This window comes from Neltuma alba, unplaced genomic scaffold, assembly GCF_004799145.2.
Source record: "Neltuma alba isolate B1F8T4 unplaced genomic scaffold, ASM479914v2 tig00012167_pilon, whole genome shotgun sequence".
Taxonomy (NCBI): domain Eukaryota; kingdom Viridiplantae; phylum Streptophyta; class Magnoliopsida; order Fabales; family Fabaceae; genus Neltuma; species Neltuma alba.
Window position 1 is genome coordinate 151634 of NW_021636714.1, and position 18293 is coordinate 169926.

At 37.1% G+C, this 18293-nt stretch overlaps 2 protein-coding genes and 2 pseudogenes across 2 annotated transcripts; all 4 read left to right on the forward strand.

The window, feature by feature from the left end:
• Positions 1-223: 223 nt before the first annotated feature.
• Positions 224-2059, forward strand: LOC114724115 (acyl carrier protein 4, chloroplastic-like; annotated as a pseudogene).
• A 1181-nt stretch (positions 2060-3240) lies between these two features.
• Positions 3241-4133, forward strand: LOC114724045 (coiled-coil domain-containing protein SCD2-like; annotated as a pseudogene).
• Positions 4134-4244: 111 nt separating this feature from the next.
• On the forward strand, positions 4245-9359 carry LOC114724134 (coiled-coil domain-containing protein SCD2-like). Its single transcript, XM_028910443.1, is given in 17 exon segments — positions 4245-4348; positions 4496-4537; positions 4620-4682; positions 4909-4958; positions 5034-5061; positions 5181-5255; positions 5363-5473; positions 5560-5620; positions 5824-5904; positions 5907-5936; positions 6022-6140; positions 6430-6499; positions 6874-6915; positions 7891-7931; positions 8458-8499; positions 8502-8586; positions 9023-9359. Coding segments are annotated over 16 exon segments (1074 nt in total). The 5' UTR covers positions 4245-4348; positions 4496-4501; the 3' UTR covers positions 9163-9359.
• A 4128-nt stretch (positions 9360-13487) lies between these two features.
• On the forward strand, positions 13488-16383 carry LOC114724109 (serine carboxypeptidase-like 45). Its single transcript, XM_028910405.1, has 10 exons — positions 13488-13819; positions 13903-14004; positions 14099-14188; positions 14546-14638; positions 14736-14815; positions 14896-15183; positions 15262-15386; positions 15494-15586; positions 15682-15799; positions 15914-16383. Exons 1-10 carry the CDS (start codon positions 13567-13569, stop codon positions 16067-16069), a joined length of 1398 nt encoding a protein of 465 aa, XP_028766238.1. The 5' UTR covers positions 13488-13566; the 3' UTR covers positions 16070-16383.
• Positions 16384-18293: the final 1910 nt, after the last annotated feature.

The following is an 18293-nucleotide window of genomic DNA, read 5'->3' on the forward strand; positions in this document are numbered from 1 at the left end:
AAAGCATAGATAGAGTTTATACGTATGATCAGTTTCATTTGCAAACCCCTGAAAGGGTCCAATTGGGTCAACTTGCATTGAAGGAGGACCCACTGAAAAGCTTCCACGTAGGCTTTAGATAGGCATTGGCCTTACGTAGAGCATCGTAAACCACTCAATATCTCATCCTTCCAATCGCCGATCCTCTTGGAGTCCTGGTGGGGGCATGCCTCCCCATTTACAGCCCTCTCGCTGATTCTGAATTTTTTACTTCCCGGCTCATAAACCCTATCTCTATCCATCTCTTACACTTATCGCTTGCTTTCTCTTTCTTTCACTTGGTGTTCTTTCTTTGCCCCTTTCAATGGCCTCTGTTTCAGCTGCTTCTTCTCTCAAGCTTTTTAGCAGCACTGGCCAGGTTCATAATCCCTTCTACGCTTCCTCTTTTCTCTGGAGCATCATCTTCCCCACTCTTATGTTTTGTCTATTCATTCTTAAATGCGTCATTGCTGGGTTTTCTCTCTTTCTGTATTGTTTGGCCTTTTGGGTACAATGCTTTCCGTTATAATGCAATAGCGTGACTTTAAAATGTCCAAAATTCGTCTATTTCACGCTGCTGTGGATGTTTTTGGTCTTTCCATTGCATGGAACCACGTAGAACTTCATCTTCGCAAGGTGTTCGCGAAATTTCCCCAACTAGTGCTCGGACACCACTAAACCCCTATTCCTTTTGTTTATTTATTTATTTATGTTAGAATCACGTATATATGTTCGGACTTGCCGTTACTGAGAGGCGCCTTTCTAATTTTATTAGCCGACTTCCTCTGGGTCAAATCACTATATTTTAGTTTTTCTGCGTTTGGAGCAACACCCTGCCAATGGTAAGATTTGCTATATACATATAGTGGTTTGCAGACAACATAACATCTTGCTCAAATCAAGAAAAGGGTATTGGCCATGAATTGGAACTAGCTAAAGCTTGATTATGAAACCAGAGTCTGTGATTCGTTGATTCTCTTCTAAGATCAGGCTGATAAAAAGAAGGGTATTGACCATGAAATAGAGCAAATTAAAGTGAGTAGAAAATTTGATTTGGATAGTTCAATCATGCAGGCTTCTTGGAGAGGTTCAAGTTTGAAGGCTGTGTCAGTAAGATGGGCAAAGACCAGCTTCCCTTCCTTGAGAACTTCCCGTTTCCGCATATCTAGTGCTGTGAGTTTGGTTTCCTGATATATATATATATATATATATATATTCACACGTGGTGTGACCCTTTCCATGTCAATTCTATGAAATAAAAAAGGAACTTGTAACATTTTGTAAAACGATACAGGCAAAACCAGAGACAGTGCAGCAAGTCTGCAACGTGTGAGGAGGAAACAACTTGCTCTGCCTCCCGAATCAGAGCTCACTCCAGAAACCAAGTTTTCTGCCCTCGGTGCTGATTCTCTTGACACGGTAAGTTTCAAATTCTTGATGAGCATTCTTGATATGAACGTCCTAATATTCATAGGGCCATGGCCCCTGCTGAGTGAGTGTACGGCGTCTCATCTCTCAATTTAACTGACTTATTAATTTAAATTATAATTATAACTGGATATATATAAATTGACATTAACACTGCCTTTAAAGACCAAAAAAGTAATCTTTTGTGATATATGTCAGCTATGAGCAATTAAGTATGTTATCCTGTTTAGTTGATCAACTTGGATGGTTTTGTTAAAAGAGGTAAACATAAAGTGGGTGTTTGGGTGGTAGGTGGAAATAGTGATGGGTTTGGAAGAAGTGTTTGACATCAGCGTGGAGGAAGAGAGCTCTGAAAACATCACAACTGTGCAAGAAGCTGCTGAATTAATTGAGAAACTTGTCCAAAAGAAGGCTGCTCCTTAATTAATCATTATTCAAATTGTAGCAATGAAATGAGGGATTAAAGTGTGATTCATTGAATTCGCCTATTCTTTCCCCCTTTTTGTTCCCCTTCACTGGCAGGCGCTCTATCATACTACTACTTGTATATTTTATGACTTAATTGGTTTAACTTGCCTTTTGCTTCAAGATATGAGCACAAACGTTCGTTGCATGTTCTCTCCCCTCAAGATAGGCATCAAATTTCTTTATCTTGAACTTCACTTTACGCCCATGTTAATTATTACTGTACTTTTGTGAGAGGTTGCATTTTGAACTTTGATTATGGCTGGCAACTTTCTCAAAAAGAGTAGACTTCATGCTGTGCCTGTTCATAATTAAGCGTGGGTTATCTTACATAAAATGAGTCGTGACATCTGGACTAATTAACTTGTACTAATCATAATAGATAGTTTTCAAAATTTTGTGACTCGGAAGATTAGTGTGATTGCAGAGTTTTTATACTGAAAAAGAGGAAAGTGGTGGGTGACGTGCTTGATACTCGAGTGAACCAACGAGGAACAAGAGGATGCCGTATAAAATGAGATCACATGCATACGTATAGCCTCAGCGGTTTTAGGTGTATAAGCAACTGAACCTCGGTGGTTTTTTAACAATTGACATCATTAACTTGAAATTTTTTTCCAAAAAAAATGTTCGAGGGGGTGTTTATGATCAGAGTGTTATGATGTTCAGATAAAAAAAAAAAATCAAAGGTAAATTACTTTGGTAAATTAAAAAAAGTAATTGTCATTTTTTGTATGGATATTTTTTTTTGGAAAAATGTACGCATATTCTTTTTTATCTTTTTCAAGGTGTTCAAATCTCTATCATTTTCTTGATAAGTAAGAACATCCCATGTGATATTACTCGATGCACAAGTAATTAATGTAACTTCCGTTCCACTTATTGATCATTAATTAATTGAGAAAAGCACTATTAAACTTGCAGCCTTTCAGCACAATAGGAATTAGGAATGATGTTCTGGCAACGAAAAAGAGGGAAAAAAAAAAAAAAAAGACATCACGGGATTGAGGAATGATAGAGTTGGACTTTTTTTTTTTTTGCCAGCAAGAGTTGGACTTAATTGCGGCATTTTCTGGAAAGCATTAATTGCATTGCCTAGTCAGCGAGTTCTTTTTTGGCCACATCGAATTGAGGAATCCTCTGTTGTTTGGTGCTCCACATCACCAAAAGCGAAATTCAGCTTCCACGACGCCGTTTTTCCCCGCCGCCAAATTGATAGTTGTCCATTTTAGCGAGGGTAAAAAAAGTATTCTGAAAATACAAGTCAGAACAGATTTCAGCTCAAACGTACTCTGATATTCTCGGGATTCTTTGAAGCGGGTGTCGTTTTGACGAGTTCATCCCGGGTCTGACCACCCCGCGACTCGAAAAAGCTCTCCGTTTCTCCCTCCTCCACAATCGGTCCCATTTTTCTTCGATTTCCTCGAGAGAATATAGCGCCGAGGAAATCTCGGTGTTTCCTTCAGCAGAGCAAGGTGCGTTTTCACTTATATATACGTAGCATAAAGTGATGGATCGGAGGAGAACTGGAAGTCCTGTGTACTCGCGGCAGTGGAGCGGTTCCAGCAGCACCGGCTCATCATCTCCGGCGATGTCGCCGGCTCATCCTCAGTCCCGTCTTGGCACGTCTTCCACCGGCCTCTCTACCATCAAGCGGACGCAAAACGTAGCAGCCAAAGCAGCTGCACAGCGTCTGGCTCAGGTCATGGCGTCTCAGACAGCCGATGACGACGAAGAAGATGATGATCTCGGATTTCGGTACAGTGCTCCGACTCCTCCAGCCGTATTCTTACTCCAGCAACTTAAATAATAACAAGAATGGTGTTACCACTACCATCCCTCCGGTTTCGCTCGCAAGACCTAATAGATCTCCCTCTCCTGCGGTAATTCTGACACTGTTCTCCGAGGCTCATTTCTGATGCGTTAATGATTTTTTGGCTGAATTCGGTCATTGAATTATGGATAACGAAGTTGGACGAGGACGATTTCTTTGAATTTTTTTAGTTGGACCCTGGAAAGCGAAATTGGGCGGGGAAAATTTTAGTTTCGACGACTGTTTGGCTTACTGATGCTTTTACCTGAATATATTTTTCTTCTCCCCTCTCCCCCAATTCTATATACGTAAAATTGCTAGTGCTTGGCTTTCTTCAACGGTGTGTCACGCAGCTCCTGCGTAGCTAAATCGATTTTGATCTTTTATTAGTTAGGTCGGAACTTTGTAGTTGTTGGGAATGAGCTAATAATATGCAACTAAAGCATCATAAATATGAAGGATAAATCATGTGATTCTCGTGCATGTTTATTATGCTCTGGATGACTTGTCCCTCTACGAACCTTTTAATCGTTGGACATTGATTTCAGGTTTTCATCAGATATTGGGCAACTTAACTCAAAAGGCGCAGGAGATACGCGTGAAGCTTCTGCACTTCGTGATGAAGTACAGTTTATATGCAATAACTTTTTCTCCACAATTAAATTTGATGACCTTATATAGGCAAATCTAGCTCTTAAACTGTATTTTTGGTGGAGTTTGTATTACAATCTTTAAACGATTGATACTGAAGCTGATTCATTGATACTACAGCTTGATATGGTGCAAGAAGAAAATGAGGTCATATTGGACAAGGTTTGCTCCTTCACACCCAATAGTACTCGGCTTTATATTCATGTCATGCGATGTTGAAGTATATGGCTGATTATATTTGCAGCTAAGACGTGCAGAGGAAAGACGTGAAGAAGCGGAGGCTAGAGCTAGGGAGCTTGAAAAACAGGTGACTTATTCTAGATGCTAGCTAAACATTGAAAATTAGCCCAATGCAATACTGTCAATATGAGATTTTGATTAATTACTCTACTTCTTAGAGACACTCTATCAGTGTGGAATGAAAAATGAATTACTTAAAAATACAAGATGTTTAATACATATTGTTTTTCTTTCTGTATGCTGATTCTCGAGTGATCTCATGTCTTTGTACTCTTTGATTTTAATCTTTGTAGGTTGCCTCTCTTGGAGAAGGAGTATCCCTGGAAGCCAAATTACTGAGCAGGTAGACTTTCTTCAAATCTCCTTATTCTTTGTTGGCTCCGCTATAGGTTTTAATTTCTGTGAGGTGAATTTGCAGGAAGGAAGCTGCTCTGCGACAAAGAGAGGTATTCTTAATGAATAAGTTTTATATATGCAAGAAAAATTTTGGTTAATATGGTTGAAACTTGGAATTTTATTTGCTAATTCATTAATGGGCTTCTTTCAAACACTGTTTTTGCCACAGGCTGCTCTCAAGGCTGCACAACAAACAAGGGATGGGAAAGATGATGAAATTGCAGCCCTTCGCGTAGAAATCCAGGTAATTTTTAACTGGCTGTGCATTGTTTCCTCTTAAAATTGTAATATACTTGCTGTAGTCAAGTGTTTCCTGGTTTGGATTGTAATTCTCTTTATTGTCTTCATCAGAACCTAAAAGATGATGCTGCAGCAGCTGTGGAGCAACAGCGAGAAGCAGAATCTGAAGCAAATGCTCTTCGTACAATGACTCAGAGAATGATTTTGACCCAAGAAGAAATGGTTTGTATTTTTTCCCCAATGAAAGGAGTACTAGTGACTTATTCACTTTTGCTTATGCCTTCCCACATTTCCTGTCTTTTCTTCAGGAGGAAGTTGTCCTGAAGAGGTGTTGGCTTGCTCGCTTCTGGGGTCTTGCTGTAAAATATGGTAATGAATTTTTATAATATTGCATTCTCTTGTTTGCATTGTTTTTTTTGGGGGGGGGGGGGGGGACTTAAATCAAGGTTCAATTCTTTTATCTGGGACTGGTCATTTACAAAATCTTGATGGTCAACATTTTGCAAAATTCCTTGTGCCTGTTCATATTAAAGTACCTTTAATTTTTGGCATGTTTCTTCCTTGGTTTATAGGAATATGTGCTGATATTGCACAGTCCAAGCATGAACATTGGTCTTCTCTAGCTCTTCCTTTTGAAGTTGTGATTTCTGCGGGGCAAAGGCTAAGGAGGAATCTTGGAACAAAAGTGAGTGAACTTTTAAAATTTTGACCTTACTTGTTTTCTCTCCTAAAGTAGCTAAAGTGAAGTCTAATTAAATTGCATCACCAAGGTGCTGACGATCCGGATAGGAGTAAAGTTGTTCGTGACTTGAGTGATCTCACTGGGGAAGGAAACATTGAGAGCATGCTCTCAGTTGAAATGGGTTTAAGAGAACTTGCTTCTCTAAAGGTTCTCCTTTAACATCATTTAAATTAATGCTTGATTGCTTGCTTCGTTTTTTTTTTTTTTTTTTTTTTAATGTTTAAAACTACCCTTTGGTCATTTTAGATGCTAAGAAGCACATTTTTAAGCCATTACTTTTTTAAAACATGGATTCTATTCTAGCACCCATAAATTTGTATCGTGTTCTCTTTGGGTTGAAATTTGATTTCCTTCTTATCTTTTGGATTTTTTTGGGGCGTATTATTAATCCGTTTCCTCTCCACTGAATTCATTTTGATAAAAATTCATACTGTAGGTTGAGGATGCTGTTGTGCTTGCCTTGGCCCAACACAGACGTCCAAATTTGGTTCGGCATGCCATTTTAGGTATCTTAATTTAGTCATTCTCTAATTTATTTATCAATTTTTAATATTTTAATTTATTTTGTTTTCCGAAATCTTATTGTACTGTTCTTTTTTCCCTTCTCTGTTCATTTTTTTGATCTGCATTTGGTCTGGTTTCAGGCTGTATTGTAGTTTTATTAACCACTAATATTTAGATCTAGACTTGTAAGCTGAAAACCTTGACCCTTTAATTGTTCTGAAGCTTCTTAGATTGCAAGATGAACAAGATCAAGATTGTAATAACCTTAGAATTAAATATTCAAGCCAATTTCGTGTTACTTTGTATTTAATTTGGTCCATTGATCTTAATATGGTTGAATAATGTGCATGTTTCTTGTTATTTTTTTTCCTTCCAGATTCCAAATCACATGGTGACCCCAAATTTGTGGAAGCATTTGGTAAGAAACAGAAGTCATTGCTCACCTCAGTGTTTAATTTAACGCGCTTTTACTTGTCTAAAAAGTTAAAGGTCATATATTAGACATCTGTGTTGTAAGCTGTGTTTATCATCTATGGTTCAGTGTTCATATGTCAGTTGCATATTCTTTTCCAGAGTAAATTACTATTCCTTCCTTTGTTCCAATTGCATGACCCTCTTTGTGTATGAAATTGTTTACAAACTCTCATGAAACCTTCAAAGTGACCAAAATAACCTCTAGGATAATATTGCTTTCTAGTATTAAATTATTAAAAATATAAACCACTTCCAAGTGTATATCTCAAACCTTTATTTCAATATCGATATTCTTTGTTGTGTTGAAAATAATAAATTTAATTTATTCTGAATTTTTTTATTAAACCATTAGAATGCTAATGAATAATTGTGAATATTATATTTAATACAATGTTATTGTTGAAATTACATATTATTAATTATATGTTTAATTTGTTAAACTTAGATGATTATTTTGTGAGATGGTCTTTGTTTATGCTCCTTTGGTTCTAAACGTGAGACCTATTTTGTAGTGTAAATTACACTACAAAATAGGTTTTTTTTTAGGACCAGAGGAGTAATAATATTTCATTACATTGTCAAATGATTTTACAGTTGGTTAAATTTAGAAAAGTAACTTCTATATCAATCATGTTATTTGAGACTAGTGACAGATGAGATCATTTTTGTCAAAATAAATATAATTGTAGCTTATGGGGTTGTTGCGGGTGAGGGAAGGGTAACACAGTTTTTGGTTTTCAAGGGAAAGACGTGGTTTCTTAGAACAAGGGAGAGTGATATGTAATTTGGACATCCTTTGGGGGCGGGGAGAGAATTTAACCTTTCCCAATCTTTATTTGAAGTTGCCTGTCCTTATAGTTGCGTGCCTGGCAGATGACCGAGTGAGTCTGATGATTTTCTGTTATGCTATTTCCTACAGAACTAAGTGAAGAGGAGGCAGAAGATGTTCTTTTCAAAGAGGTCAGTTGCTTGCTCTTGGTCCAAGTTCTGCGAAATTGTAACATGCATACCCATACGATGTTATAGCATATTCACTTTTGCTTCCATTTGTCCCGTTCCGTATTTATTACTCCTTCAGTTCTAAATGCAGGACTTATTTTGTAGTGTAAATTACACTACAAAATGGGTCTTACATTTAGAACTGAAGGACTATATAGAAAGGATGGGAATGTCCAATATGATTACAGTGGCATGCATGTCGATATAACAAAATTTGCTATCAATTATTTTGAGATTTCTGTTTTTATTTTTGTTTGTCCCCCCCCCCACCCCCACCCTCTGTTCAAGGCAGATCTACTGATTAGGAAAGCCAGTTATTGTTTTGTTCATTTGTTGTGTATTTATCCATCAAGCTCAATCCTGTGAAGCGAATACTTAAATGAAGGTTCCTGAGGAGCCATAGGTTTTGGCCTGATTTCATGTTAGATTCGTTTATGAAATAGAGTTTGCACGCATAACTTAATTTGTAAATTCTAAATATTTGCAGGCATGGCTAACTTATTTTTGGAGAAGAGCCTTAGTTCATGGTGTGTAGAAGAGGATATTGCAGAAGAGCGGCTTCAGTTTTGGATTACCCGCAGTGGGCAGTCAACGACTTCACATGATGCTGTTGATGGTAAAGCCTTGTCAATCTTATAATCTCTTTAGTTGTTCAGAGAGCACTTAGTGAGTAGAATTAAATGTAAGTAGTATTGTGACACGGTCATTTTTAAATTGTGCGAATTGGCCAAATGTTGTCGAATGAAGCTTCTACAGATATCAGTGTCATTTTTCAAGTTGTATCATTTATCCTACTTATGCGATTGAATCCGACACAAAAACAGAATTGCTTATATTGGTTATTGAATTGCTGACTGTTTATGAAATCAAGGGGCAGCAGAGTCTTACTTATTTAGTTGTGTGAGTAGCACTAAATGACAGTGAGTTGAAAAGAAATAGCATCTGCTTTTGGCTGATTGCGTCATTCTAAATTTCAACACAAATGGATTGGTTAAAGATGTGTGCTTATATTTGTTTGTCAACTTTTAAGTTCATTTCACTGTTTATTTCAGTTGAGCGAGGTTTGTTTGAGTTGAGAAAGCTAGGGATAGAACAACAGCTTTGGGAAGCATCTCGAAAAGAAATTGATCAGCTTTCAGGATCCATGGTTGCTAATCATAAGCCTACCACGGAGTCGGAAGCCTCGTGGTGATTTTGGTAGCCTTTATTTGTTGATTGATTATTTGTTCCATTTTGTATATGCGTTTTCCCGCCTACTTCCTGCACGCCGTGCCGTCACCTTTATATTTGGATCGCATACAAAAGAAAGCAAGGGCAGGTACATTACAAGAGAGACGCTGTGAATTGTATTTTTGAAACTGAAAGATATGATCATTCTTTTTGTTCACTTTTGCACTTCCAGAAAATCCAATCAGCTTTGTGTGAAATTAAAATTTCACAAGTATGGTGGGTTATTTTTTTCCTGTATATTCCCCCCCCCCCCCAAAATATTTTCAGTTATCTTGGACCTTCTACCCAGACATATTATTTTACCTAGAAGTGAAACAGCAAGTTGGGCAACATAATAATCGTAATGTTTCAGTTACCCGTTTCTTCGAGTGCTTTATGGTGCTGAGCTGCAATCGTTGCGGTGTTCTAAATAATAACGTGCGAGGAGCTAAGATTCCCCTAGTGAGGTATATGGATGAAAGGCCGGCCCTAGTTATGCGTCTCCTCTTTTGAGGTAGTCAAAGCCCTGTCGTATAAATGCTTGCGTTCCCGTCCCCCTTTCATTCTTTTAATCTATACTTCCAATCCTTAAGGTTGGCGAATTTGATTTGTTTTCTTTCACATTTCATTTCCCGCTCTAAATTATAACCATTCATTAGGGTTACAGAAATAGATCTACGCACAGTTATTCATGTTTGTCAGTTAACATATTTAACTGGAAGCTAGCAATATGCTGTGTGATGTGATGTCAGAGCCGTGCATTGCAGGGCACATATCGTCTCACCATCCATCTGGATAATACATATCCATTCATATTCAGTGTTTCACAAGTGGAGATATGTGGAACCCTCTGCCAGGCAGTGGCCATAATAATAATTACGATGATGATGAAAATGGTGGGAATTAATTTATAAAAGAACCCATGCTTTTAGGCTCAATATTCATAAGGAGCGTGGCTGTGTGTTTGCAGGGATTGTGGATATATAGTCAGATGGTAATGGGTATGGTGCTGAATCACGCGTAGTTTTGTTTATGTTAAAGTTAAACCCTCTTTTGTAAGCCAACCAACCCCATTGAAATGGACACTACTATTAGGGCCTGATCATGAAAAGCAGGAATGCTTCCTTATTTTATTACTAAAAGTGGATGACCTTTCTCTCCACTCTCCTTTTTTAAATTTGTCTATCTTCTACTGCACCCTCCCTATACATGAAAGAAGGTTTGCAAAAGAAACCAAAAAGGCATCCCTTTTGCTCCTTTCACAAGCTTCCAAAGCTTAGCATAACCTTCCTTCTCACTCTTCCCTCACATTTCCAACCCTGATGTTCTCTCTTTCTCCACACTCGAAAGTTGAAACCACTCCTCCATTTTCTCGTAATGGAGGCAGATGAGATATTCACTTTCCGAAATTATTCATTTTTTTTATGATAACTAATAACTACCCATTAACTCTTGAATAGCGGTAAACTCTTTAGGCGTAAAATGCTGACCTTTTTTTTTTTTTTTGTGTTCAATCTTTTGTTTTGGATCATCAGATAGATTTTTTAAACGACTCCATGAAGAAATTCAAACAAAAAAGAGAATAGTGTCAAGGTGGATTTTATTTGTTTTTTTCCCCTTTATTACATTACTTTTTAGAAAACTTGACCTGACCGATATAAAAAACATGATGAAAGACAAAGAAGAATGCAAGGGGGGGGGGAATAAAGATGCTCATTCGTTGTTGCAGAAATGAATTTCAGGTACGAAGGGGCAATATAATATGCAGAAGAGAATAAAGAAGAAGGCAAAGAAATCAGCGAGAGTAGTGCAGCTAATGATGAAAAGTCTGAAGGCCTTTTGAAAAAGCTTGGAACGTAGGGACCATTCATCTGCTTTACCACTCCTTTGAGCAGCACATAGAACAAACAGAACCACCATATAGTATCCTCACATTTGTCTCCTTATAGTTTGTTTGTTGGTTATCCACTCTTTCATCTCAAACTTTTCCTTCTCATGGACCAAGCCACGTTAAAGAAGATCAAACCCTATATTCATATTCATATTTATAGAAATCTATTTTTCACTACCTATCGTCATCTGTTGGACAGAGGGTGGTCCATCTATTTTTCACCTACCTATCGTCATCTGGTTGGACAGAGGGTGGTCCATTATTAAATGAGAAGAGTGTCCGGTTTTCTTCAGAATGGGTCCATAGGGATGCAAGCCAAAACATAAACATCCATAAATTGCGCTATTTGTTGAGGAGGAGGGAGTAAATACAGCTATTATGTGAGAGTGTGTGAACTGTAAAAGCGATGATCAGTGAGAGGCGTGGAAGGGCTTGAAGGCACTGTGGGGAACATGTGGCTCCATTCACATCTCCCTCTGATTCTCATGTGAGCTTGTTCTCTCCAAAGGTATAGAGACTTTTTTGTGGGGGCTGGATTCAACATTTTAAGTCCTCACTCCCATCAATTATTGACTTCAATGCACTCCTCTATTATTCACTCTACCTTATAATTTAATTTATAAGCAGTGAACAATGCGGTTAGTCTTCTCACAAAATACTACCTTATTTTCAGATATTGAGTGAGACTTTCTGATTAACAATCTAACAAAAATTTTACTTTTGATAGAGCGCGATTCATGTAACCTGTCTATTTAATGGAATAGACTTGTTGTAAAAAGAAGGTATATTGAAATATGAAATCCAGACATTAGTTATCCCAACAAAACTCAGTTATGAGTATACATCAAGGAGAGTCCCATTAAAAAGACTAATAGGCTTTCTGATGAGATTAGATAGATCCTAAAATTATTTGCTATTCGTGTCATGGCCTCACGGGACAAAAGGGGTTTCTTAGAAGAAATGAAGCTAAGGCGTCACACCATAATCATTGAAAGAAAAAAAGCTTTTCACAAGTGGTCAAATAGAACAAGTTCATCCCAACATAAGTACAGAAAGAAGGGTCTTTAACCACCATGACCAAAAAGTTAATTAGATGTGGGAACTAAACTTTCATTAAAACCCCTCACATTTGGTTCTTTTAGCAGCACTAAGTTGTGGCCCTATACAAGACCTTGACCCCATATCATATTCAATTCTTAGGAATAACAGATTCTTTGAATGAAAGGAAATAAAAGAACGGAAAGTCTTTTTTATATGTATATGAAAAATCGATTTTTTCCAAGGTCAATGAAGCCATTGAGTGCCCTTTAGATTTATCAAGCGTACCTGACAAGTCACTAATGTATTTCATGTTTTTAAAATACAATGAATTAGGATTTCTCTATTTTGCTTGGAATCTTCACACTGAAACCACTTATTATTGTCAGTAAGCAGATCTTGCTCGTACTTGTAGAGCAAGAAAAGTTGATCAATCAAACAAATATTGTGGAAAACCACGAAAAAAACTGTCCATCCCTCTTTACAAACTCCAAAAGATCCTAGCAAGTACTCTCTCTCTCTCTCTCTCCCCCCCCCCCCCACGGACACCCACAAATATTTTAATTTGATATCTGGTTTCGCGTTTAAAAGACCAGTAACTAGTCATTTTGAGTTTTGACACATTTTCTGAGAAAAGCAAAGTTAATGCTGTAAAGCCATTTTCAAAGGAAGAGATACTCCGTTCTGTTTTGTATAGTCAAAAGGGATACAAGGTGACTGTGGTTGGTGAATCAGCAGGGAAAGAACAAAGGAAAAAATGGATTCTATGCTCTGTAATTTCTGAGAATATTTTCAGGTTCCTTTCGTATCAGTGGCAGCTGATACCTCATTTTAAAAGGGTGTTTGGTAAAAATCAAACTATAATTTTAAAAATACTTTTACGGTATACGAAATAAATATGTGGAGGAAATTGACTCATTTTACAAAAAAAATGTTTTTTAAAAGCACTTGTTAGAGTTACCAAATACCCCTTATTCGTTTTCATAATACCAACTTGCATGCTGACTTGGCCTGCCTCAACCTCAAATATTTTGAAAAAATGTTTAACTTCAAATACATATCCTTACATATGAAATAGGTATAAAGTTAAACATTAAATCATTATGCTAAATGAAATTCAGGGACAATTTTGTTATATAATCATGAAAGATTAATGATGGATGCGGACAAAGAGAGTAACAGACGCAGGACACAGGGCATTACCTCTCTCCCATCTCTTTCCACACAAATTTCACCATTTTCAGGCCTGCAACCAAAAAGCTAAAACTATAATGATAATCTCAGAATAGAGAAGGTCCAGCCACCAAGAACTGGCCCCCACACTAACGCACACAAAGCCTCAAGTCAAGTCTCAACCCAATGCCCCTCCTTCTCACTGCTATTTTAAATACTTCATCTGATCTCTTTCTTTGTTGCCTGTTTCCCTCGCTTTCTCCTCCTCTCTTCTTTTGTGAAACAATGGACTGCACAACATGGAATAACTTAGCTATGGCTCTAGTGTTGCTTCACTTGAGCTTAATTATGCCCGTCTTCTCACTCTCGTCTCACCCAGATAGGATCCTACGGCTTCCCGGACAACCCCACGTACGTTTCCAACACTACTCAGGATACGTCACAGTCGATGACAAGAAACATAAAGCTTTGTTCTACTATTTTGTTGAATCTGAAACCGATCCTGCTTCTAAGCCTCTTGTTCTCTGGCTCAATGGAGGTCTGGAATCTCTCAGATGAATCAGAATTTTAAATGAAATATGTTAGGCAATGTGTGCATGAGCTGATTCCTCTTTTATGCAGGACCTGGCTGTTCTTCCCTTGGGGTTGGAGCATTCTCTGAAAATGGACCCTTCAGACCAAATGGTGAAGTTCTGATTAAAAATGATTACAGCTGGAACAAAGGTACTCTGTCACGGAATCCCATTTTTCATTTTGACTGAAGTATTGGACAAAATTATTTCTTTTTCTCATTGGGATGATTTATATTGTGTTGTAGAGGCAAACATGCTATATTTGGAGGCACCGATTGGAGTGGGATTTTCTTACGCTAAAGACGGATCTTATACGGTGGACGATAACGAAACTGGTATCTTCTTCTGCTAATGTGAATTACTTTACAAACATTTTCCCATCTTTTGGCACAATTAAGGTTTCTCTTTAGAAAAGCTCTTTTTCTAATCTTATCATCTTCGGACTGAGGCACGTACAATATGAATGTATACTGCTAAGGCTTTTTGAAAAGTTAGAGAGACAAAACAGTGTTTAATGACGAAATTCTTCTCAACTTTTTTCACGGCACTTTCCAATTTCCATTATTATTTCTCCTGTTAATTCCAACGGTGGCATTAGTAATGATGTACTATTTATTTCAAACACGACAGCCCGTGGGTACTCGAAACAGTCATTATTTTGTCATCTGAAACTCTGTTTTTGATTTCTTTAGCCAGGGACAATCTCATGTTTCTGAAACTCTGGTTCAACAAGTTCCCTCAATACAGGCGAAGAGATTTCTTTCTTACTGGGGAAAGTTATGCAGGTACCTTTGTTACTTCCACCAATCATTTCTGGAATCCTAATCCCGGTTCCAATTTTTTTTTTTTTTTTTTAAAAAAACAATTCCTTCTCAATTTCAGGGCATTATGTTCCTCAACTTGCAAAGCTCATGATTGACCTCAACAAGAAGGAAAAGATATTTAATCTTAAAGGCATAGCTGTAAGTAACGTACGCTTGAACTATTTGAACTTGAAACTTACATAATGCCAATAATATCAAAATGGTTCTTTACTTCGCAGTTGGGTAATCCAGTTCTAGAATACGCCACGGACTTCAACTCACGGGCCGAGTTCTTCTGGTCGCATGGATTGATATCAGATTCCACATACAGAATGTTCACCTCAGTGTGTAATTATTCTCGGTACGTCAGTGAGTATTATAGAGGCTCAGTTTCGCCTCTTTGTTCAAAGGTTATGAGCCAAGTAAGCACAGAAACAAGTAAATTCGTGGACAAATACGATGTGACACTTGATGTCTGCATTTCCTCAGTTCTTTCGCAGTCCAAGGCCATTTGCCCTCAAACACAAGTCAGTCTTCTCTCCCACACCTTCTCTTCAAACTGGATTGCTCATTATGATTTAAGACTTGGAATTTTTGTTTTGCAGCAACGAAATGAGAGGATAGACGTATGTGTTGATGACAAAGTTGTAAATTACCTGAACCGAAGAGATGTTCAGGAGGCACTTCATGCCAAACTTGTTGGAGTTCGCAAGTGGGATGTCTGCAGCAAGTAATCTTTTTTCTCAGCCAAAAATCTTGCCTCTGCCTGCTTTCACTCTTCTCAATAGGAATGTACCCATTTCTCCAACTAATATATAATTCATGTTCATTTAACAGCGTACTGGACTACGATATGCTCAATCTGGAAGTACCTACGCTTCCTATTGTTGGGTCAATAGTCAAAGCTGGAGTCCAAGTCTTAATTTACAGGTAACCAGAAATAACTAATTTTTCTTTTCTTCCTACAGATCTTGTCGTGTGTTTTCGATCTGGACATGATCATGTCTTTCATTTTGTGACTACAGTGGAGATCAAGATTCTGTAATTCCACTAACTGGTAGCCGTACCTTGGTTCAGAAACTAGCAACGCAATTAGCACTAAATACCACTGTTCCTTACAGAGTATGGTTCCACGGTCAACAGGTACATGCATACTTGAGTTTACAATATGCTTTCTTTAAGCACATTTTATACTCAGCACAAAGCAAACTAGTGCAAAATAAACTGATATTGGTTTGTGAATCTATGTGGGGTTAGGTTGGCGGGTGGACTCAAGTTTATGGAGATAATAAGCTGTCATTTGCGACCGTAAGAGGGGCTTCCCATGAAGCTCCGTTCTCGCAGCCTGAGAGATCACTAACGCTGTTCAAGTCATTCTTGCAAGGGAGGCCTCTACCTGCTGATATTTTCTGACACCGTATATGTTAATGTTTTTAAGTTTTTCTCTGATTTAAAGTTCGAGGTTGTAATTAAGGCAGTCGTTTCATAGTTATTATTATTGTTATTGTCATTATTATTATTACTAAAGCGATGTGTTAACTGTGCAGTATGTCGAAACAAGAATGTAAAGCAGTGAGAGTTTTTTATTTCTCGTTCAGTTTCCTTCCCCAATAGTAGTTCGTACGTGTTGTTAAAAGGGCTTGCTTGTTTTGCTTGTTCGGCTGTCACATGTAATAATGCATCGTTTAGACAAAAATAATGTGAAAGTGTATGATCGTTCTCTCCCTTTATGCTGCCTTCCGTGCAAATATCTATCCCATTGTTTTAATTCATTTGAAATTTGTATGATTCAAATTTTTGTTATAGCTATATGATATTTGATATTAGTAATTTAAATTTGAGTGTTATCAAACTAAAATGAGATTAACTCTCTAATCTAGGTATAATATAAGAAAAATTACTAATTTTAAATTAAAATAAAAACCAACATCAAGTCCTGTAAAATACTGATAATAATTAGAATGTCTCTATTTTTTTCTTATGAAATAAAACATACTTTAATTTTATCAGTCTAACAAAAAGCAAGACTGTACTTGCTTTCAACTAAAATTGTTGATTTTCTTTATCCACGCCTGATTCTACCTTTATGGTTTAAGATGGTCCAAATGCCAATACAAATCATTTCTAACTTTACATAGATCCATTTCGTCTAAATTCTTTTATTTTGAACACACAAACAGAAAAATTCCAAAGGCAAATTTTTCCTTGCAGACTTATTAAAGCCCAACCATAGCTTTATATACATCTATCCGTTCTCAAGGTTTATTATCGACCAAGGTAAAAATATGCTCCCAACAAGGTCTTCAAATTGAATTGTCTTTCATATGCAAGAGAACGTGGCTATGTGTACAATCCGTTCACTCTTTTCTCTACACCTTACCTTTGGCTTTTATGAGGAGGATCATGAAGCCGTAGGGCTGTTCATTACATATCTACATCAGCATTATTATTAGAAGATTGATATGAAGGTTCAAGTCAGAAGGTGCATGCCCTATCTTTGTCAAATGCAAAGAGAATAACGTGCCATCCATGACAGAACACGAAGAGGACTTGTTATATCAATTTTGGAATCTGAAAGATGATACTACCTCCTGTCCTTAATATAAGACCCTGTTTGACTTTTTATTTGGTCCTAATTATAAGACCCCAATCCATTTTGTCTCTCATATTTATGCATTTTTTCTCAAGATAGTCCTTCTAATAATGATAGTTCTAGCCAATACACTTAATTAGCAAGGATATTTTAGGAATGACAACACTTATTTATTACAAATAACTAACTTAACTTACTTCTTTAATCTTTTCAAATAAGTCAACTGAGTCTTATAATTAGAACCGGAAGTAATATATAGCAGTAGTTAACACTTGGCCTCCATCTAACACGCTTTGCAGGAAATAGTGTAAGACATGCTCTGGTTTTCTGAACTCTGAATCCCAAAAGTGCAAGAATCTCACTCGCCTTAATCAGCAGTCAACTTCAGGCAACTATTTCTCCTGGCTTTCATATATCCCATCCCATTCATGTACTGCTCAAGCACGCACGCACACGAGTACTCTGTTTCCGGCCAAAACACCCCCCTCCTTTTTTTTTTCCTTGATTGTGCTTTCTTTCGCCTTCTGCCACCAACTGTTTACATACAACAGTTCTCTGTTTTTTCAAATCTTTTTGAAAGACAACATCTCCCTTCCACTTTGTCGAACTGTGCATCAAATTATCCATTTTAGCCCACTCAAACACTTAAACATATTAATATCAGACTTGAATCTAGAACCTCATCTAAGTGTGGCGATGACGCTGTCACTTAGGCAACTTACTGTTAACACTCAACAGTGTGTTCGCCACATCAAATGGTCTGAGATTAATCAAAGACAGGGTCAAGATTTAAGTACAAGAATGTTAAAGATTAAAATGGTTTTTAGAAATCTTATATGAGACAAAAATATATAATATACTTATGTAATATATGAAGACAATTTCATAATAAATATAAAGTGTAATAAGCTTATAAACACCTAATAATAAGTTCATATAAATTAATAAAATTAACTTAAATTAGTTGTTTCGGTAAAATATTAAAATTATCGTCAATAAAAAAGGTTTAGTTAAGTAGTTGGGTAATTTTATAATTGACTAAGT